At 39.3% G+C, this 22,355-nt stretch overlaps 2 protein-coding genes across 6 annotated transcripts; one reads left to right on the forward strand and one right to left on the reverse strand.

Annotated features, from left to right (window-relative positions):
- Nucleotides 1–392: 392 nt before the first annotated feature.
- Acsl (Acyl-CoA synthetase long-chain) lies at nt 393–20,216 on the reverse strand. 5 transcript variants are annotated; one of them, XM_017163363.2, is made up of 11 exons: nt 20,103–20,216; nt 19,116–19,149; nt 8,759–8,987; nt 6,673–6,808; nt 4,551–4,989; nt 4,277–4,483; nt 2,971–3,445; nt 2,733–2,905; nt 2,411–2,674; nt 2,074–2,349; nt 393–2,004 (listed from the first exon to the last, which is right to left on the reverse strand). In XM_017163363.2, the coding sequence occupies exons 3-11, from the start codon at nt 8,779–8,781 to the stop codon at nt 1,850–1,852; spliced, it is 2,148 nt and encodes a 715-aa protein (XP_017018852.1). In that variant the 5' UTR covers nt 8,782–8,987; nt 19,116–19,149; nt 20,103–20,216; the 3' UTR covers nt 393–1,849. The 5 variants fall into 5 exon arrangements, with proteins under 5 accessions (XP_017018852.1, XP_017018859.1, XP_070139642.1 ...); XM_017163370.3 differs by lacking the exon at nt 20,103–20,216 and adding an exon at nt 19,585–19,782; XM_070283541.1 differs by lacking the exons at nt 8,759–8,987; nt 20,103–20,216 and adding an exon at nt 19,585–19,782.
- Nucleotides 3,529–4,280, forward strand: LOC108072329 (uncharacterized). The gene is made up of 2 exons (XM_017163415.3): nt 3,529–3,946; nt 4,008–4,280. The coding sequence occupies exons 1-2, from the start codon at nt 3,624–3,626 to the stop codon at nt 4,204–4,206; spliced, it is 522 nt and encodes a 173-aa protein (XP_017018904.1). The 5' UTR covers nt 3,529–3,623; the 3' UTR covers nt 4,207–4,280.
- Nucleotides 20,217–22,355: the final 2,139 nt, after the last annotated feature.

Consider the following 22,355-nt stretch of genomic DNA (forward strand, 5'->3'; position numbering starts at 1 on the left):
AGCTATATGATAAAATCATCCAATCCGAATGATTCCGACATAGTACATAGCAGTGAGATTACTTAAACGACTAGCTATCTATTTACATAGCTTTAAACTGAGGAACTAGTTTGCGTAGAAACGGACAGACGGACACAGCAGTTGATGCTGATCAAGAACAAATGTACATACATATATGTACATACTTTATTGAGACGGAAATGTTTCCTTCACTGCATAGCAAACTTCTGACTAAAATTATAATACCCAAAAAGGGTTTAAAAAGGATTAAATTAGTTAGGATTAATTAATCCTGAAAACATTGAAATAATCTTATAAATTTACCCACTTTTTTTCCCTCAAATCCCGTATAAAACAAATCATAGATCCCAGAATAGAAATCAGCCATCAAATAAAACTAGAAAATAGTTTTCATTTATTGATTTATCCAGTATTTCATACGATCAAAAATATAGTAATGCAGTGATACTTATTTGTAATAATTGTTTTACATGTTTATTAGCTTTTTGTTGTAACTCATTTATTATTAGATTTATTCGTTTTATTTTCAACAGAGTGATATTGTCAATTTCCGACTTTTTGAAGGAGAATCAAGGTACCACCGTCACACACTCGTGTCCCGTCTTGATTTTGTACAGAAATTGAAAATCTGTGTTTGTGTTATAATTTGAAATTTATTTTGAAAGAAACGCAACGTTTCCCGCACACAAAAAATTGCTAAATGTTTCCTAAATATACAATAGTTTAACTAAAAATATGACTACAATTTATTCCAAAATTTATTCTTGCACATCTATAAAACAAATATTTTTGTTTGCTTGTATATATTTAGCCACATTTGTTGGCCTTTGTTTTTTTAGTACTAAGTCTTTCATTTGTTGCTTTATAATTTTGACTTTTCTCGTTAGGTGTTGTTAAAAATTCATTTGACGTGAGATTTAACTAAATTGAGCTAAAATATATATTTTACAATTGCCATTTTTTTGTAACCTTTACTCTGCCTTTGTGTGTGTGTTATTAAAAATAATTTTTGGATGGTTTCATTTGTATTTAGATGTAACTCTTACTTTTGCGCCAAAAACAATAGCATTTTCCAGGGAAATTCCATTTTCTTTTCATTTTTTGTTTGCTTTTAATTCATTATCAAGTTGCTTTCTTCATTCAATTACTTCAGGGATCTTTTCATACATTAAACTTAGCATAGAGAAGTACACTAGATATTAGATTTAATATACACATATGTATATGCATGCATATAGATGTGTTTGTGTGTATATATCGTATGTACATAATTAATAGGCAACCACTTAAGCATACTATAAAAATAAGTATTGTTTATGCAATATTCATTTGCCACAAAAGAAAATGTTCTAAAAACCGAAAAAAAACTGTACATTATACAAGTATTCATTCTCATGTGATCGGCATTCAGTTATTATTATTATAATCCTTATCATTATCCTTGTCAATCTGTTCAACAGCATCATTCATCGTCGTTCCGTGATGATATCCAAAAACCAAAACCCAGCCTCAAACTGTGGTCTTACCAACAAGACGTCAACGAACTTTCATTTATTGGGATGACGAAAAACGAGGAATTTTTAAAAGAGGACACAGAGGAAACCAATTCGGTAAATGTGAGAACTCTCCGTGACATGCACGTGGTGTTTTGGCTTGGCTTTCAGATCGAGTTTAGGAGTCGTGCTAGTGACGCCATTGGTACGCACACAGCTTCAATGCCGCTACTGTATCTGTATCCGTGTTGTTGTTGTTGTTGTTGTTGTGGTTGTTGTTGTAGTTGTTGTCGTTACTGCATCTGCTACGTCTCTGTGGCTTAGTACATTGACTTTCATGAGGCGTACATGCGGTTAATATCATGCTGATATTTGTCCTGAATATCCTTTCGCTTCAGCTTGAAGGCGGCCGTTACCAGTCCCATGTCCGGCGACCAGACCTCTTTGCACAGTGTAATGGCGGCCGGCACCTCGTACTTTTGCAATTTGCCTGCGTAATCAGAAATATGTATATTATACATATATCCACAATAGAATGTCTCCCCTTCCAATAGCTTACATTTCCTCGCATGCTCGGCAATCTCCTTGAGGATGGCCTTCTCGATTACGGGCGATGAGCACAGCTCCTCGTATGTCTTATCCGCCAGTCCATGTTTTTCGGCCAGCTCTTCGAGATGCTTTTGGTTGGGCACCACCAGCGCCACAGTGTACTGCTTGGTGGGGTCGCCATACACGCATATGTTCTCGATAATGCCGCATGTCTTCAGCTCCGACTCAACCTTGCCCAGAGAGACGTATTCGCCCGCCTGCAGCTTAACCAGATCCTTCTTACGATCTGTGTGGAAATAGAGTTTCAGTTTATATTTTATACTCCAAATTTCGGCTTGGAAACTCACCAATAATCTTAAGTACGCCATCGGCTTGCACTTCACCAATATCACCGGTTTTGAACCACCGCCGTCCGCCCTCCTCGAAGAAGTCCTCGTTGGTCTTGCCGGGGAGCTTGTAGTAGCCCTGCGAGACGCACTCGCCACCAATAAGCACCTCGCCCTGGGGATACGGCTTGTTGGTGACACGATAGTTGCCCTCCTCCCAGTTGACCAAGCGAATATCGCAGACGGTTAGGGGTCCGCCAGTGCGTCCATAGGTCATATCGCGATCTGTTAGTAATTAATTAAGTCAAAAGCTCGCAAAAGCAGCTGTCTTCCGAACACTCACAGTCCATCACGGTGGCTCCCGACGTGGTCTCCGTAAGACCATAACCCTGAATAAGGTCCAGACACAGGCAGGTCTTGATCTGCTCATGTGTGTCCGCGGACAACGGCGCTCCACCGGACATAATAATGCGCACCTTGCCGCCCATCAGTTTGGCCACCTTCTTGAAAACCAATCTGCAAGGAAATCCAATGAAATCAGTCCCCAACTCACGACCACTGGAAGGTCACTCTCTTCTTACTTGTCAATCAAAGGCGTCTTGTAGCCACGCTGCACCCACTTGACTTTGTATTGGTAGAGGAATTTGAAGAGCGACTTCCTGAACGCTGAGCCAGAGTTGACCTTGTCGTTGATGCCCTTGGAGATGCGGTCGAGTATCAGCGGCACCGAGGTCATGCAGGTGGGCTTCAGCACGGTGGCGTCTCCGCTGCAGCCGCGCTTGATCTTACTGCTGGTATCGATCAGGGTCAACGGGGTCGAGTAGCCAATGGGGACGCCGGTCATCAGGCACACACTCTCCGCAACCAGTTCGAAAACGTGAGCCAGGGGCAGGAATCCGATGAGCACATCGTCCGGATAAATGGGCACCATGTCGCAGAAGCCCTTCATCGTGGCAATGCAGTTCTTGTGCGACAGCAGGACACCCTTCGGTGTGCCCGTGGAGCCGGAGGTGTACATAATAATTGCAATGTCATCGCCCTTAGGTGGCACGTTCTCTGTGGGTTAAGATAAGTGAAAGAGGAAATTAATTCAAAGGAAATATTTACTTGGAACTAAGCATGCTAACCCTACACTTTCATCCTTTGCAGGTTTTCAAGTTAATTAATCATTTACAACAAAATTGACAAGAATTGAGGTTATTGTTATTTTGGCCTAAAATTAAAAAGACCGAGAATGTCAGCGACCCTTGATGAGTTCATTACCCTAACACCACTGACTTGTGTGCAACAGGTCAACGCTGTACTGACTGCAGCGTCGCCAAGGCCGAGAGGCTTTAAGGTGTTCTACACCTTGTTCGGGGTGTACTGCGGAGTACTCGCATATCGGGCATATAGAACCTACTGCAAACGGAGCGCAGTTACAGATGCACAGGCAGCGAATGTAACTATTCCGGCGGTCAACGAAGTGGCGGCTGCCAGTCCTGTGAATGGGCAGCTTGCGCCTAATCCTTCGCCCATCCTCTTGCAGCCCGCTGACGCATCCAACACCGACATGAGGTAAGAACGGAAATTATTCACTGGAGAACCTAATATCTAATGTTGTACCCCCATTTCAAAGCTGGCGCTATGGCCCTCCGACAGCATCCGAACTCAAACTCGGATACGAGAGTGGTGACGACGAGGAAAAGTCTGTTTGTAAAAGCAATGGAGAGCCTGAGGTCCCCACCGTGTCAGTTGGCACATCCACAGTGGGGAAAAGTGAGCAGGAGGACAAAATCGAGGGAGAATCTCCCAATGCAACCACCTTTTCGGTCTGAGTCGATAGTTAAGAAACCTATCGTTTGGCTTTAAATTAAAGACGCAAATTTCTTTTTTTTTATCACTCACCGTATTTACTGTCCTGGCCGTTTTTGATCACCTGGTTGAAGGGCAAGATCTTGACGCCCGCCTTGAAGCCAGTGGTCTCCGTCTTGTGCAGCTGATCCTCGATGTAGATAATGTTCTTCACCAGCGGGCACTTGTCCAGAAGGGTCTTGAACTTGGGCAGCAGATCGTGCGACGTGATAACCGTGGTGACCTCCGTTTCGGTGATGCCTGTGGTAACAAGATTTTGATTGATAATTTCGGGATTATTCCAAATTCCACACTGCGATATACTCACAGTGGGCCACGCCATCATCGCCTAGGGTGGCGTAGACGGTCACAATGGGCATTGCCTGCTTGAAGCAACCATGGGCGGCGATCATCCATTCGGCTCGCGTCTCGGCAAAGATAACAATGTTCTCTCGCGGCTTCTGGCCCAGTTCTCGAAGACCTCGTCCAAAGTTGGCCGCCGTGCGCTCCGCCTCGGTGAACGTTTTCCACTTGTAGTCGCCCAGATTGTACTTCTTGAAGACGCGCCCGTTCGGCTGCACCTCGTCCTCCTCGCTCAGGATCTGACGGGTGCCCAGACAGCGCTTCGACGTGTACGTCTTGGCCACATAGTTGAAGACCTTCTCCAGCGTATCGATGTTCTCCTGCAGCATCTTCACGTGGACATCACGCGGCGGATCCGTAGTCCGGTAGGTCAGCTCATTGTCATCGTTCGTTATGATCTTTGCCTGAAAGCATAAGTGTGGCGATTAGTTTAATTTCGTGTCAGGAGGGCCGGCAGCGCGATTCGCAAAACCAAAATCAACGCCAGATTAGGGGGGAGTAGAGTCGACAGAGAGAGAGAGAGAGGGAGAGATAACAGACATGTGAGTTTTTGGAGGGTTTGTCGATGTGAGGGCCACAACTCGGGAGATCATGTTTCGTGGACCAACACCAAAGATTGAGTCTCCGAAACGGGGAAACCGACATCGGAGTACGTACGATCACCAGTCCTTTGGAACATTTAAAGTGCATGTGTGTGTTGTTTATGTGTGTGTGGTATGGGGGTGCCCCAGTGTGTATGTGTTGTGTTTTATAGTGTAGTGTAGTGTACGTGTACGTTCCATAACAAACATTATTACTAAGGGTATTAAAAACACATTTGCAAAGTTTAAACCTCAATGTCATCCGGCGCGTACTTGGACTCATCGACCAACATTTTCTGGTTAATTAGCTTGGCCTGTTGAGGAAGGAGGAGTAGTTGAGATGAGAAGCGAGTTTAAGCATGGTTTCCCCTAACCAATTTCTTTTCCCTGCTCACACATTTGCCCTTGCAAGTTCTTAAGCAAAAATTATTGTTTATAGACTTTACGGTTCACAATTTAGTGATGCACATCGCCGCCGTAGTTTATAACGTTGGCATATATCTACACCTTCTTACCCCATAAACCTTATCACGAAGCCAACCAAAATCGCTCTATTTAGATAGTGGCGATAGAAGCGCGTCAGATATCAATCATACATAGTTTCATGACTGAGACTTTTCCAAAGCGTGTGTTTTGTAGCTCAACTAAATATCTATCTATCCTAGGTCTTTAAAAACTTTTCAGAGAGAGTGTTACCCATGTTAAACTAGCTGCGGTGTCCAAATATAGCAGTGTCTGAATGGCGCCCGAGCATGTTCAACAAGTATTTTTTCTCACAGGTAAAGACAGATATCAAATGTATTTCTAGCCACATTAATAAACTTGCACACTAAAAATCTCTCCGATTTACATGACTCCAGGGTGCCGGTAAAACCAAATCACTTTCATTATTTTCCAACCCCACAGTTCTCTTATCAGAGACCACCTGGACGGCGTTGGGTATATATGGTGTGACAAAACCTGTGCAATTATCACATATATAGCCATGATTTCGGCTGTCAATATATTCGCGAAAGCAAGGAAATCGTTGCGGCTAATTGTCGCATAAAAGCGCGAATCCCTGATAAAGACCACACGGAAAGCGAGCGGATAGATAGGAGGAAAAAAGGTGGACCCGGTCAATAAATCAAAAGTCGTCGGGCACACACATACCAACTACTGATTACTGGGAAACAATTGAGAAGCTCGGAAGAGAGATAGGTGCCAGGGGCTGGCAAAAGTTTCAAGGTGAAGAACAAGGCGGGCCGAGGAAAATTAAAAGTTAAATCTAGCTGATAGCTGGTGTGTGCAGTTTTCAACTAATAAATGAATATATATATAAATATATAACTATAGCATGCGATTGTGGCCAGGTCTAAATGTACTTTGGAACGGCCAGTGCAAAGTCGAAAGTATTTTTCAACAACACACGATTCTAGAGATAGTTACACAGTCGTCGTAGCTTAGGCCTTAAATTTTCGTCTCCGCCAGAAAAAACTATCACGGAAAGGGATTCTCCGAACTCACCTTCACCCGGCGCGAGTCCTGCCGGCGTTTCCAGGGCTTTTGGAACACCAAATAGACAGGCAGCGTGATGATGTCGTACATGAAGGCGATCGCCTTGATCGCGCCAATTGCGCTCTGCACCCAAAAGCTGTCCATTCTGTAAAAAAGGCAATCAAAAATACAAATTAGTTCCCGGCCAATTGGATATGTAAATGTTTGAGCAGAATTCAGTTCAGCAGCAAGCAAGAACTATCGCTTTTTCCCACACATCGCGTATACGCCCGATCCGTGGCTCCCAATACACCCACCCACTCGTTGTGGCGCTGTCGCAAGCCGAAAACCAACTGATATCACCACCTGCCGCTGCTGCCACTGGTTAGCAGTTAGCAGGTCTTGCAAGTCTTTCGAAAGCGGAAAGGGGTTGCCACTCTCCGTTCGTTCCTCTCAAATCGGTTCTCGGTTCTCGCTCAGAAAACGCTTTTCGAACAGCCCCCGATAAGAGCTTGGAGAGCGGCACACATACTGAAAGAGGTATAGGTTCGGTTCGGCCTTTTTTTATCAGCCCGAGATTGCTTCGTAGGCGATGATTCCCTCTTCTAGAAGAAACCAGGCTATTTGTAATAGAAGAGCGGGTTTGTTTATCGTCTGAACTTAATCTGAATCTACTTCTAAGTGGTTTCAGTTGCTGAGTGGCCCATTAAGTGTGTTGAAAATCAAGGATATCAGCCATATTTCATTCATCATCGATCGAGTAATCTTTACGATGTGAAATACTGACAAAAATCCAACCTAAATTTATGGTGCGTTCTATTTTACAAAGTTTACAATGAACAAAGTCCCATTTGTCGGTTAGTCATTTGTTAAATAAATCATAGGTCGTAGTAATCTTTCACTTGACAAAAGAAGTACCCAAAAATATCACAAGTCTCACGTCGTTTTTAGCAGTTCCATTTTTATAAAGACTCGCACCAAGCTGGCCAACTTATCACGTTTTTTTTTCTTTATCTTTAATTTATAATTAAATTTAGGGAAAATCTAATGCCAAATATTTTGAAGAGATTTGTTTCCTTATTAAAATTTTGATCGCTTAAGCCCAGGACACTAGATAAACGTATCATAGCAAAATTTAATTAATTAAAATACTGCATTTTATTCGGTCAGTTACTATGTATTAATCAATTTTTTTTAATCATAATCGCTCCTGCTTGTGCCTTTGGTTTATCGCAATTCGCAGACTAGAAGCTACTTATCATTATAACCGGTCATGCGCGACAGGGCACATACTATATAGACGGGTTTTAATTGCAGTGGCGATCACACGGGTTGCCGATTTCTATAATACGCGAGAAGACTGCTGCACACTTGATATAGCCATCCAGGGAGCGCTGTACTACTAACTAGCTGATAAGCAAATCGAACGATAGCCTTGAACTTGGATTGCGCAAGTGGGCATGACGTCAAGTTAGCGCACGGGGGGAGGGCTTTAAAAGGTTGCTGCATGTCACTAGGAATTTTTTAGCCGATAAAGTGCAAATGCTACGAGTAAGCTTCAAAGTGCCTAAGGAAGTTAATGATTGCTTTTCCTAGGAAATTATGTAAAGTTTTAAATGGCGTTAAGGCACATTAAGTAATGTCGGTAAGTCGTACAAAGCCATATAACAATAATTGCAAACATGCTGGAATGTATTGCAACTGGTTTAGTTTAAATTTGAATAACTCCATTTTTATAAGGAAAATATTATGATTGAATATTTTAATAATAGTATTAATCAAGCTTAAACATTGCTTTATATGTAAACGTATTATGAAACTTTTTAAATTAGTATAAAAGTATTATTTTATTTAGTATAAAAGAACTTTTTGAAACAGTACTCTATCTTGTCTTAAACTTGAATTAATTGTTTGGAGACGGTATAAATGATTTTAAATATAACTTATTAAACCGATAATAGCACAACGGGTATATAATATATTCTTGCTCTTTACCCAACACCAAAATATATCCACAACCAACACTAAGCTAACACTAAGTGAAATTCCCATGGAATACGAATAAAGCAAACATAAACATAAAGTAATCAATAGATATTTAAAACCTTGTACTTACTGCGCATCATCTTCGATAAACATCTTGAGGCTGGTTTTATTTTTGTCCGATTGCTATGGATTCCGTTTGAGATCTCTGGAGATGAATAATCCTCCGATATTAAGAGCTGAATGAGAAGCTTAGCCTAGCTCTGATTGATGGCAAGGACGAACAAGGACAATGGATGCAACAAGTAAGCGATGATGTCAAGTGATGTCCTCGCATGTGTTGGTCTGTGCGACGTTTTTACCTGCAACCGGAAATATAACGAATATATGCATTTTTATGTAGTGACAATGAGGGATAACACAACAATGTGAGATCAAAGAAACAGCGAAGAAAGCGTAAACTTTGGCATAAATAAGAACAGTCTTTAGCAACCAACACCGTTTAATGGCATAACAAAAGATACCCTTATCAAAACAGCACAAAATTAATTAAATTTATTTTATAAACCGATAAAATTCTCGTAGTAAGGGGAATTTCCAATTAAGTTCTTAAAATATATCGATCTAATCGAATCGAGCCCCAAATATTATTTCAATTAGACAATCTGGCCTTCATAGATATTCTAATCAAATCATAAACTGAAAGCCAAACAAGTTTCTGTTACGTCTTGGGTTTTTCCTGGATATATGCCAGATATACGCTGATATTATAGAAAACAAAGAATGGCCAAAAGAGATAATGTCAACAGAGAAAGGCGGATATATAGAGTGAGTTTAAAATTAGACAAATTCTAAAAGAAAAGCAAGAGCTAGATATTGCATAATCTGATTCTCTACTCTCAAGAAAGAGCGAATCTTTCTCACTCACTCTCTCTCTCTCTCACTAGCAATGGTTCTTCGCATATTGTATTAAAGAGCAACATTGTCATAGGTCGGGTACAGAAAATTCTTTGCCATTAACTTACACAACTTGTTTGTCGAAATTCGTTGGTGGTGGCTGGGACCAAAGTCCGACATACCGAGGTTTATCCGCCAAAAACCCGATATGGAATGGTTTCCTTAGAATCTGCCGTCACTGATAAACAACAAACCGAATTCCCCGCTGCCCAAAGTTCGACCCTTATGCAATCACTGCCAAGTCGCAGGCCATGTGATATGCGGGTGATATATAAAGTGGGCACAAATGTTAAACTCCGTTTCAGTCGACATCGACGGCGGTGGAGTGCATTGAACTGGCCTCAAAAATACAGATCTTCTGCTGGGATATATGTATTTCTCTGAAATTTGGCGAAAACTCAACGCTGAAGACCCCAAATCGTAAACGTGGTGAATACGTGTTTTGTTTGCGAAGAAAGGAAATATGAAAACATAACGATAACAAAGGCGAAAACAACAACAGAATTCGGCATTTAAATATTTAAAAAACACAGTCAAGTTAGCAAAACAATACGCGCAGTGGGTCCAAAGCTAATCTTTAAAACTATTAGTATCAGGAATTCAGATAGAATACTTTTTAAAGTATTAACGTAAAAGAAATATAACTCACTGAAACCGTAAGATTTTATATCGATTTATTTTATATAAATTCCAAAACACTAATTTCCATAGTACAATAGGCACTGTGCAAAGTTCAAAACGATCGAATGGCGCAAACATGAGCGAAAGTTGTTTCGCGGCCATTGCGGGTTAATGAATGAACGTTTTATGAAAATACCAAGCTGTGTTTAGTTTAGCGTTTTATATCCACCGATTTACTTTAAACTTTTATCGCATTTCTGTTCAGATCTTGAACCCTGGTCAAAGTGGCACTGAAACCACACAGTGTCGCTCCAAACGAGATCACTCACAGTGGCGTGTCTGGAGAACAAAGGTTATTCCCGTGATGTTCTCTCAAACAACGAGAAGTGTTCACGGTCCGCGGGGAAACAATGAGGAAATTGTACACATTAAGCCCTGTGATTACTGTAATCCGTACTCGGGCAGCCCCTCTCCTCTGGGAACTGATTGAATCAGATCCGATTCATAAGCCTTGGCGGGGCGGTTAGATAACGCACACCCGTTGTATGCGTAATGTCTTACAACGAACACTTCAACCCGTGCAAAGGTCAACAGCGATCGGACCATACATCAGCAAACAAAAACGTTGTGTTTACTGTAAAAAGATGGCAATTAAAAACAAAATGAACATACAAAATATGTATATACATATAGACATCGTTAGAACGCCATTTTTGAACAGAGATTTTATGGCATTTAAGCTTGTATTAATGGAATGCAGATCCTGTACAGTTATATTGATAAACTGCAAACATTATTTCGCGATTAGCCTAATGTTCATGGGTTTTTTATAGGGGTTTGATAAGCTTCACTTAATTGCATTGTTTAAATGCAATTTGAAAATGCGAGCAAACGATATGGGTATACACGGTTATTAAGTATACTATACAGTATCATAAAAATATAATGTTTTACTTTATTATATTCTAAAAATAAAAAATAAAAATTGTTGGGCTAAGTGAGCATTCCTTTTTTAAGGACTTAGTATTAAAAATTAGGTGATAAGAGCTTAACAAGCAAAAACTACCTTGGAATGCGATCATGAGTGTACTAAATTTTAGGTTTAGTTTACTTTAAGCTCAAATGCATTTTAGCTCTCCTTCAGCTAATTGCACGTTACAACCAATTAATTGTAATTTTAGGGTGAAACTTGCCTAATTGCTTAAAAACAATAGCTGGCATTAATTACAGCTGGCAAAAGGCAGTAGTCACCTCTAACTGTTTGCTGCTAAAAGCACACAACAAGCTCTTTCCAATTTCGGTATTGAATGCTATTATAATGCATTTCCCGCTACTTTTTTGTGTGCATTGCACAACTTACTGCCACCACCATTGAACAAACAAACCCACGTTATGCATGATTAAATTAAAAAACAGATGGAAAGCAGAAATAGAGTAGGCTAAATTTCGAACTTGAAAACGAACTATGCAGCTTGGTATTATTTTAAAAAAGACTAGTTTGCAAAAAGGGATTCGCAATCAAAATCAGCTGTCAAAGCCCACAAGGCAAGCTTCAAGTTTGCGTGAGGCATTATGAAATCGCCGAGCAATGCCAAAAATCGAGTGTGGAAGCACTCTTTCCACATTAATTGTATGTCGAGAATGGCAACCAGAGAATACGCAGTTAAATACGTACAAATCTATATATCTATCTAGCTAGAACACGTCATCAGTAATGCCCCCCCAAGCAGAGGGAAACGTGTCCACTTACGTGGTCTTCATTTGTGCTTTACTTATATACTATAAAGGTAAATTTATCACTCTGTGAAGTTGCGCAGTAGGTGACTCAAGTTGTGACTTTAGTGTTTTTGGTTTACGTGTTTTTTGGCTTTATTTTTAAGCACCTGAACAAGTTCAATTCTCACGCCATCAGCTGTTTATTTTGTTTACAATGAAAAACGCGACAAGCAGCGCACTTGCATAAATATTTCCAATTGTCTGTCGACCGGTTACTTGAACTTTGGTCAAGGTGTCCAGTTGTTGTTGTTGGGGAAATTGTAACGGGAAATTATTCATCAACTGATTGCCTTGACATTGAACGAAGCGGCAAAAGTGAGACCGCGATATTACTCTATGGACATAATGCAAAATCCAAATCGAATTGCAACATTTGATTTATTTATTTCCATGCGAGCATTACGTGAGTGTCTGCTACATCGCCCTCTCCCTCGATCGGTCAAGCGTTTGTTCTCGGGGCGAATAATGGGGTAACAAAATCATCGTATGACTGTGTCAAAGTCCAAAATAAAAATACTTTTTTTGCAGTCGCAGTACATACATAAAAACGAGAAAAACGTACTCAAACGAGATTGAAATAAAGACAACAACAGAATGCACACAACGAAAAATTAACATCAATTCGGCACTTATAGAGATCTACAAATATTTTTAAGGAAATAACAATTTGCTGAGAAAGTATTATATACTTTAATTTATAATTATTTTATAAGAAAAATGTGTTATATTTTAATCATAACAAGAAATAAATCCAGTTATCCATGGGCACTTTTTTTAAAGTAATTTTGTATCATTTTGCAGTTTTTAAAGATATTTAAATATTCTTTCAGTGTGACCGCAACAGCATCATCAAGTGAGAACAACTTTTTGCACGGGGCGTTGAATATTTCATTGAATGAAAACGAGAAAGAGTAACAAACATGCAAAACAAACAAACAAACGAAAGATCGTGTGTTTGCTGTGTGTGTGGGCGTGAGTTGGAGGCGAACTGAAAATAAATTTGATTATGGCACAGAGAAAGAAGGAGTGAGATGGAGAGATACACCCACACACTCTCGGAGAGAAAGGAAGATCGAAAGCTCTCTTTTGCACTCGCTCATTTTTGAGTGCGCCGTCCGAATACATATATATTTTCAAGATATGTAAATGGGTCTGTGTGAAAGTAAGGCAGCAGTCGCGTAGCGTAGCGCTAAAATAAATGACCTAGACAAGCGTACTTATCTTTAGAGTGACCATCAACCGGAGAGCACGTGCTCGAGTGAAATTTTCCAGAGGAAAAACAGTAAAGCAGAAAAGAAACGGAACACCATGCGCCGCTTTGGCAATGATCATGAGCGGCGCAGCTCGGTAGCTGTAGCAGTAAAGCCAAAAGCCCGGTTTAATCGAAACCGGTTAGAAAATCTACCAAAGTCATGACTAAAACAAACACAAATAATGCTCATACGATGCAGGGGCTTACGTTAAGGGGGTTGATCTAGCGATAGCTCTATCTTATACCTTTCCGTAGTAAATATCCCCTTTTTTGGAAGCCTCTGCAACTTCACATAAGTACATACATACAGCTGTGTTCACTGAAATAGCAGTGCGACAGAAAAACAACTTCAAAACGTTTTTTTGTACATATTCCTTTTTGCCAGCTGATATATTGCACATTGTTTTTGTAAAATGGAACATAAAGATAAGAATCGAGAAAAAATTCCGTTAGATTTGCTCTATTTTTATGTTTTATTGATATTTTTTCACATATGCAGCTCGTTTTGGCCGATCACTGAAATAGCAGTTTTTAATTTTCTTTCGCAAAAAGTGCCGAAATTTCTTTTAATTTTGTAAAAAATGAGTTTAATTACGGTCATTATTATAGTTTATACTATAATACACCTTTACAACGCAAAAAAAATTATTTTTGTGGGCGCAGGACCTCACTGCTCCATGAGAGAAAGGTATCAGATAACTTAGCCTAGAAAGAAGGCAAAACATGTAAAGAGTCTCTAAATCTTTCAAATTGTTCTTTTAAAATAGTTTATAAATCATAAAATATGAACCGAACCCAAAAAAACCGAGGTATGATTCGCAAAAACCACAGTTGTACAGGCTCGACGCGTACTTCGCTTCAGCAAAGCTCGTCCTTTTGCATCCTCTAGGGATATATGAGCGGGAATTGGCATGGGAATCAGTCATGGGACCATTCGCCGGGGACTTATTGAATAAATTCTAGATTCGCGAAGACCATGGAAAATGTCACTGCTTGGTTAAAGGCATATCAAGGCCAGATTGGAGTTCGCCAATAGCCACTTGAACTGCCACTATTCAAATGGCGTTATATCCGTTGGACAAATGACTCCAAATTGGTTTTATTTGGTGGAATAGGACAAGATAATATGTCCGTCGACCTCCAAATACATAGTACCCCCAAAACCATACGCTGAAGACAGTAAAATACGGTGGCCTAAAAGTCATGGTATCGGTATACTTTTCATACAACGTTGTAGGTCCTGTATATATGATCTGCGGGATCAAAGACCATTATGTTTATGTCTAAATATTAAAAACTGTCTAGCAGCCGTATCCTGAGGAAAATATGCCATTAATTTGGACATTTCAGCAGTACAGTGACCCTAATCATACCAGCAAGGTAGCCAAAGAGTGGGTTCTTAATGAAAAAGTGGATGCAATGCCATGTCCTGCACAGTCCCCGGATATAAATCCGATCGAAAACTTATGGGGGACATCAAGGGCTACGTATTAAAGAAGTTTCCGACTTCTAAGATGTAGCTTTGGCAATTTGTGCAGGAGGAATGAGGCCATATTCCCCTCAAGCGTTGCTAAGACTTGGTGGACTCCTTGCCACCCATGTATGAGGCTATAATAGCTTCTAAAGGCTATTTAACAAAATATTAGATCATAGTCAATTAGAATTTAAGAAGAAATAGGTTTCTTATACGATATTTTTAAATTTATGAAGAATTTTAGTTTTTCACTGCTATTTCAATGATCGGCATAATATAGACCTTTTTTGTTGTTATTAGCTATATCTTCTAAAGGGTTTATGTTACCTAAATTAAATGATTGTGGTATTGTTAATAATTAAATACACTAAGCCTTTATGAAAAAAAATTTGATGAAAATAGTGTTTGTAATAGTATTTTCCAATCTTAAACGTGCAGGTCGTGTGGCACTGCTATTTCCGTGAACACAGCTGTATGTATGTACATACATTCTTGTTTTTAAACCTGCCAAACATAGAACATATCAATATAAAAATTCGTTGGCCTGACAACCAGAAATAAAAACCGAATTTAAGGCAAAGTTTAAACAGTTAAAAACCTATTCAAACTATTAAAAATCCCAGGATGTACTTTTTAATTTATTTTAATAATAAATCAATAAAGATTATAATTTAGAAGTGTTTCAACTTTTTATTTTCACTTTTTAGTTTAAAATATATTGTCGTTTATTTTCGCCGGTTAATCAAATCAAAACAAACTCGTCAAATCTGTAATTACAAAAGGGTGATGGGACCCGAAAATAGAAAGCAGCTGTTGCACTATTCTAACTGAAGCTTAAATGTAACGGTTAAATTAAGCACGGGCAAACTGCCAAATCGGGGGTGGGGCAACAGGCCGATTACAGAATTTCATTTACAACTCGAAAAACAGTGGCAGCCAAAAGGGGGTGCCAGTGGGCGGGAGGAAGGTTCAGACTTCAGTCGCCCAGACATCGCGTGACTATTTTTGACATAGCGTCCAACGAGTGCTTTAGGGAAAGAGAGAGCAAGAGGGACATGAAGAGAAAGACAACTAGGGAATGGAAAAAGAAAAGAAGCAACTGCATCTACACGGACAAAAATGTATAATGTTTATTTCTAATGCTTATGCTCATGTTTTTAACAGTAAAAAGCATTGCAACCGTAATTTGAAACCCTGAATTGAGTTTAAGTTATATACATATCTAAAAAAAAAAAAACAACTTATATTTCGTAGCAATTCTTCCACAATATCGCTTTTTATTTTGCTGAGTGTAGCTCTGTGAAAAAGTCACGAGGCGCCGGGCGAAAGGGGTGGGGGTGCAGGGGCAACTCAGTGGGTTGGCTGGGTGGCAAGCGGCAAGCAATGTGGCACGTTTTCCTTGGTTATACCAGCTGAAAATCGTACGAGTTTCAGGGGAAATGTTGCCGCCGTGAAGCTTGAAACAAAGTACAAGAATAATGCGGCGAAGAGAAGAGAGACAAGAGCGCAACTGAGAGAGCCGGTTGCAGGCGTGTGAGTGTACGAGTCTGTACTGTACTGTACTGTGGGGTTCAGGGCGAAGAGTATCGGGCCAGAGAAAGAGAAAAACAGGGAGGGCTCGCGAGAGAGTACAAGAGTGTAGGGGCATAGTTTGATGTGAAAAGGTCAAAGAGCAAATTATTTACATGAAGGCAACTGAGAGGCGGGCGGCGAAGTGGGCGGTCTGGCCATGAATGAAGACTGAGACCGGCAAACACGGAAGAAATGTGGGAGGGTCTGTGGGGGTAAGACTGGCTGGTGTTGCAGGTAACAGAACAATGGGCGTTGTACCTCCCACATGGCGTTCTATTTTTACGTGCAACTTGATTCTAATAAGCCGGATTTAATGGAGACTCTTTTATATACATACATATGTGCATAAAACCTTCAAAATGAATGAAAGTACTAACGTTTAAGCTCTTCATGTTATTGGCCACGCCTTAGGCTTTAAAAATTTCGCGATTTGTGATCTCTTTTAAACTTTCATTTTGTTTTCATTCATTATCATTACTAGAAAATATATTTATATGTTAAACAGAATTTGATTTTAAAGTCACAGAACCTGCGGTACATTTGAAATCACTTGAAATTGCATTATTTTAGAAACCTTTAACATTACTTTTTATCTGTTTACAGATTTCTGTCACTTGATTCTAATATGGAATTCTGGTTTACCACAGTTAGTATTGTTATAGTATATTTCCAATTTGTAGTCTATTTTATGGAGGACCTGTTAGGGAATCTAATGTTGTGATAACAAGTAAAGCTTATATTTCAGTGTAAAAACTATAGTTTACCGAGAAGAACTTGGGTATTTATTCACTTAGAGATATTGTAACTTGTTTTTGTTTTATCTTTATACTTTTAACTTGCTTAAATCCGTTTTGATAAGAAGTTTTTTCAGAATTATTTAAACACATATAATGACTCGAACGCTTTACCGATTCTTTTAAATAAATAGTTTTTAGCATTTCATCGTGAATACACAATTTTTAAAGGCCCTAGTCCACCATCATCCTGTATCAATCGACTTATAGTACCCACACGTTACTCTGCCACTTTTCTGGGGATTATCTATTCCGGTCGAGGTTTTAAATCGCTGATGAACTTTTTGATATTGTATGTAGATAAGTAGCTACCGGCAGTTTGTGAGTTCCGAGCGATATGGCCGTTATTAAGTGCCACCGTCTGAGGCGTATTTCCGGCCAAAGCACAAGCCGCGCCCTAGAAACAAAAGCGTGGCATGAAAAGTGCAGTCCGCCCATCTCCCACAACACACACACACACTACCTCATCGCTCAGCTGGTCGCTGGGAATCAAAAACAGATGACGCACACGCACACCCATATGACCCCGAACTGGAAGTCCCTGCCCGCCCCTCCCACTGGTGTCGCCCACAAACTCGCGACAGAAACTCGCATGATTTTCAGTTGGTATAACAGAGACCCAGAGAAAGGGAGGGCTTCATATGTATATCCAGCGGCTGCCAAAGCGGGAAGGCAGAATAGAGATAACATGCGGCGGAGAGAGTTTGCGCAGAAGACAGTTACAAGAAATTTACACGTGCAACTCGAGAGCAAGTGAAAATAAAACCATCTAGAGAGAGAGACCCTTTCGAGAGACAAAGGCAGAGGGAGAGCGCGTGAGAGTTGCTTTGTTTATGTGCGTAGATTTTGAATGGATTCTCTACCCACGTCTAATTAGAATTTAAACTGCCTCGGTAAAGAATGCAATTAACAGGTTATAAAAATAATGGTACGCCAAGCATTTCAAAATACAGTCAAGCTCCTGCAGAGATCATATGATCTGGAAGCACTTGTAAAAGCTTGTATTTAAAAGATGCGCGTTCAAAATTCTGAAAATTGTAATACTACGTTTTAAAAAAGTATTTTAAAATAAAATTCAAAATTAATAAGAACATAATTTTCAACGTAATATTTTGGGTACTAAGTCCACTATAAATTGGTTTACTTCGATATAGTTTGTAGCATATTTTCTGGCAGTATTTAAATTGATTTTAAATCGACAATGAATAACCAAAGTAAGTTTTTGACCTATTATTATTCGTACAATAAAAATACATATTTTATAAATACTCGTTTAGTGATTTGCGTCGTAATTTTTCCACCAAGTTCAAGTATTTAATCATTTTTGTAATTTATAGCCTCTTAAAGGAGTTTTTGAAAAGCTTCAGGTATCACAAATAATAACTGATAACTACATATATTTTATTGCAATAATTACTAGTTTGTTATAATTATTATTGTATTAGTAAGAGTGGAAAAAATACGATACATATCATGACTTTAAAAGTTTTAGCCTTTAGTTAAAGTGCAATTGTAACTCGTTTATTTAGGATTTTATTCAATCCATAATTGAGATTTGTCAACCACTGAAATGGACTTTGTAGCGTAGAATCCAAAGCTCAATCAAATACAGCCTTAATGTGGTAATTTAATGCTCTAAGAGAAATAATCAATAATCAAATGCCCCGATATCGAGTGGCAAAAGCCTTGGTTGTTTTTTTTTTCTGGCGAACCAAACAATCGATAGCCAAAACAAACAAATGGACAGCCGTTGCATAAGGCAAAGTGCAATTGCACTTTTCAGCTACATCCGAAATTGGGTCAGCGGAAGGCTGTTGATTCCACCGCAGACAGAAATAAATTGTAAGAAGCGAGCTAAACTCATTAGGTAAATTGCAAGCGTCATTGATAAGGTGGCGTGACACTACGAAAAACAATAAAAAAAAAAAATCTAAGTACAATAAAAATAAAGGGGCAAGCCGGCAGCATGGCGGGAGGTTGTTGTAAGAGAGAGCAAAAAGAGAACAGCAGCTGAGAAAGAGCATTACGTGGGACATGAACTTACCTTTGCCGGAGAAGAGCCTGCTCGCTTCTCAGTTCTGGGCGGCACAAGCGGGATGGAACGCACATGTAAGAATTCCAGAATAAAATACGAGAAAATCAGACAAACGAAGCCTATAATATACCGCCGATTATATAAAATGATCTTTTGCCAATAGGAACGCACGCATACGCACACGCACTACACAAAAACACAAGCGCATACACGTAATGTCAGCGCCAGCATAAAATGTTGCGTTGGCGTCAACACGTTTTGCCCCAATCTCCTTCGCTCCGTTCTCGAAGTTCTCTTATTTCACGACTTTTTTTTATATTTAGAGTGTTCGTTGCGCTTTAATTGATAAAACTTTCGCAAAACTTTCACAAAACTGCACAATTGCCACACAAACAAACGGGGCACGTGTGTGTGCATATAAAGGTGTGTTGGTATGAGTGTTTTTATCACGCCACTCAAAAAGCACTTTTCTACTTACACACAACACACTCTCGCACACACAACACGCTCAAGGAGGTGTTTTTAAACTGCGTTTTAGGTTGTTGTTTCTTCTGTTTTAGTATAGTTTGCGCCCGAATGCAAAAATAACGGAAATTGCGACAATGACGCGTGCACAACGTTCTGATTCACGCGCTACCGCAAAAAGTATCTAGAGAAAGACCGATTTTGGTTTGGACTGTCGCCGTTACGTTTGTTGCTTCCTATACTTATAGGCTTCGCTCTCTTTTTCTTCGGCCTTCGCTCCCAGAGTTGAAGCGAAAGAGAGCGCGCGCTGCTCTCCACCCAATTTCATGGACGCTTGCTGCTGTTTTCGCGTTTCGCTTTTGCCACGAGATTATTTGCCTTCTCCTTTCTCTCGCTCTCTTGAATTCGCCGCTCACACTCACACCACCGCGTGGTAAATGCCGATGTTGACTCTTTCTGTTTTGCTGCTGTTGCTGGTATTTTGATTGAACCGATTGATTTATGCAATGCACCGGCCATCAGTCCACTTACTCGCATGATGTATTGACGCGTTTATTTTCGCTGATTTTCCGCCAGTTGTCGGTATCCCAGGATTTATTCAGTCATCGAAGAATATTTTCATGTTAATTCGCCGCAGCAGTGTTGCCAGTTCAGCCGATTTCTGGCTAGATCTAGTATATTATAGCCTTAAAAACGCTTAATTTCATATTAATTTAGCAATGATTTATTTTATAAGAATAAAAGCTAAGGATGTCGACGATTGTTCTTTTTTCGCCGATTGCGTGTTTCGCATAAAACAATTAACACATATTTTCTTTAAATGTTGCGAGTTTAATAAAATGATTTGATTTTATTCAAATATTTTATTATTTACCATATAGATACATTTTATCTTGTTATATGAACTTTTTGAGCGATGCTGAAAAAATATGTTATTCAGGCCTGTTCTAGTTTCCACTCGGAAGTGAATTTGATAACATTTGCGGATTTCCCTTTAACATAAGCGAATTTCCCTTGGTGATTTAAGGAAATTTTTTTTAATTTCCCTTAAATTCCCAAACAAAATCAGCTGGTCGCTTTCAACAAAAGAGATTCCCTTGTCTAAGATTTGCTAAAAGGGGCTGGTCAAATTTTGGCCCGCTGTAGTCTCCAACTCATAGATAGTAATGAAGCACTAATTTAAATAATAAAATCTAAGGAATAAGCATTAAGACAGGAAATAAACATTTTGAAATATTTGTAATTGCAATCAGCTGTTCTGGTGGCAAAATGCTCGAAAGTAGAGTTGCCGAGGGTTTAGAAAAAATTCCCTTCGCATAAAATTTAGTTCAGTTTGTGGATTGAATTGGCTGGTATTTTAAAGAAAAACACTTTTTCATATACTTTACCTAATAGCAGATATTTTAATTGTAAAACAACATAAAAAGTAATTGTTCGAAATTAATCTTAAATATATGCCGTTTTTTTTTTGAAACGCTGACAACCCTTAAATGGTCCCTCTCAAATACGACACAGCGGCAGCGGATTTGCAATAATGTTGAAGGTTAGAATCGAACCGATTTTAAGGTGCACCCACAAAATAATTATTTATAAATTAAGTAAGTTAGTATTAGCTAATTCAATTATGCAATAATGTTCCCAAAACTTCAAGGAATATATTACAATTAACATTTGTAATATACATAATCGCATTGTATTTTAAAATAATTAATTTCTTATTTTGCGGATTTGAATCCGCCGGCCAAATGGCACACGGAAAGTTAGACTTAACAGAGGGAAATACGAATCCGTAAAAATTGTTCGGAAGTGAACACTAGAACAGGTCAGGGAAATCCGAATCCGAATAAATTTTGCGGAAGTGGAAACTAGAACAGGCCTGATTATATATTATTTTTAGCTTATTTTTTCACAGAATCTAGCTTATTCAATGGCTCATCACTGCCAAAACTGAAACAGACCGTGTTTGGTACAGAAAAAAATACAAAAAGAGTGACCGTGCGTCAAATTAGTGTCGGTGTAAGCGTCGAAATGGAACGGTGGGAAATTGAACACGGAGGAGGTTTTTTATTTTTTAATTATTTCGTTATTAATACTGTCTTCCCACACAGCGCATTTGTGAGGAACGTTTGGGATTTTTCACAAATGTGAAACTCGTGTTCCCACACAGCATTAAAGCGCATTTAGCATCCGAGCAGCTGATCGATCAGCTGTGGCTCATGAAAACGTAAACAAAGGCTGTCGAATTGGCAGTTGCAAATTTGAAATGGAGCATTTACCAACTATTTTGGCTGTTGTAGAACAGCAAAAGGCACAGATTGCGTCAGAATTTATCCGCAATAAATTTAAATGAATTAAATGACAAGGAATTTTAGTTTTTCTAATGATTTTTCTCTAACAAAGAGCAAATTCCCCGAAGAGTGTCTATAGGTGGTATAGGCATCCAAAATCTTTAAAATAAGGTAGAGGTAGGCGGTTTATATTAAATAGTAACAATTGGGGACATATTGGGGCAAGAATTTACAGAAAAAACGCCAACATCTATTTTGGGCATGCTTGTAGCTTTGGCGCCACGTTTTAAATTCCATATCTCATTTGTTTCTCGCCAAGTTTGTTTACATTTTCGTGGTGAATGGTCAAATTTTCAGAGTTGCACCGAAGAACTATCGCCTAACTATCGCCAAACAAACCGTGGTTAGTTCAGCATTAAAATCTAATGCTGAACTAACGCCGGGCCATTTGGGAAAATTCGGAACGGCAAAACCTTATGGAGCATTTGTTCAACGG

Source organism: Drosophila kikkawai, chromosome 2L, assembly GCF_030179895.1.
Source record: "Drosophila kikkawai strain 14028-0561.14 chromosome 2L, DkikHiC1v2, whole genome shotgun sequence".
In the NCBI taxonomy this organism is placed as follows: Eukaryota; Metazoa; Arthropoda; class Insecta; order Diptera; family Drosophilidae; genus Drosophila; species Drosophila kikkawai.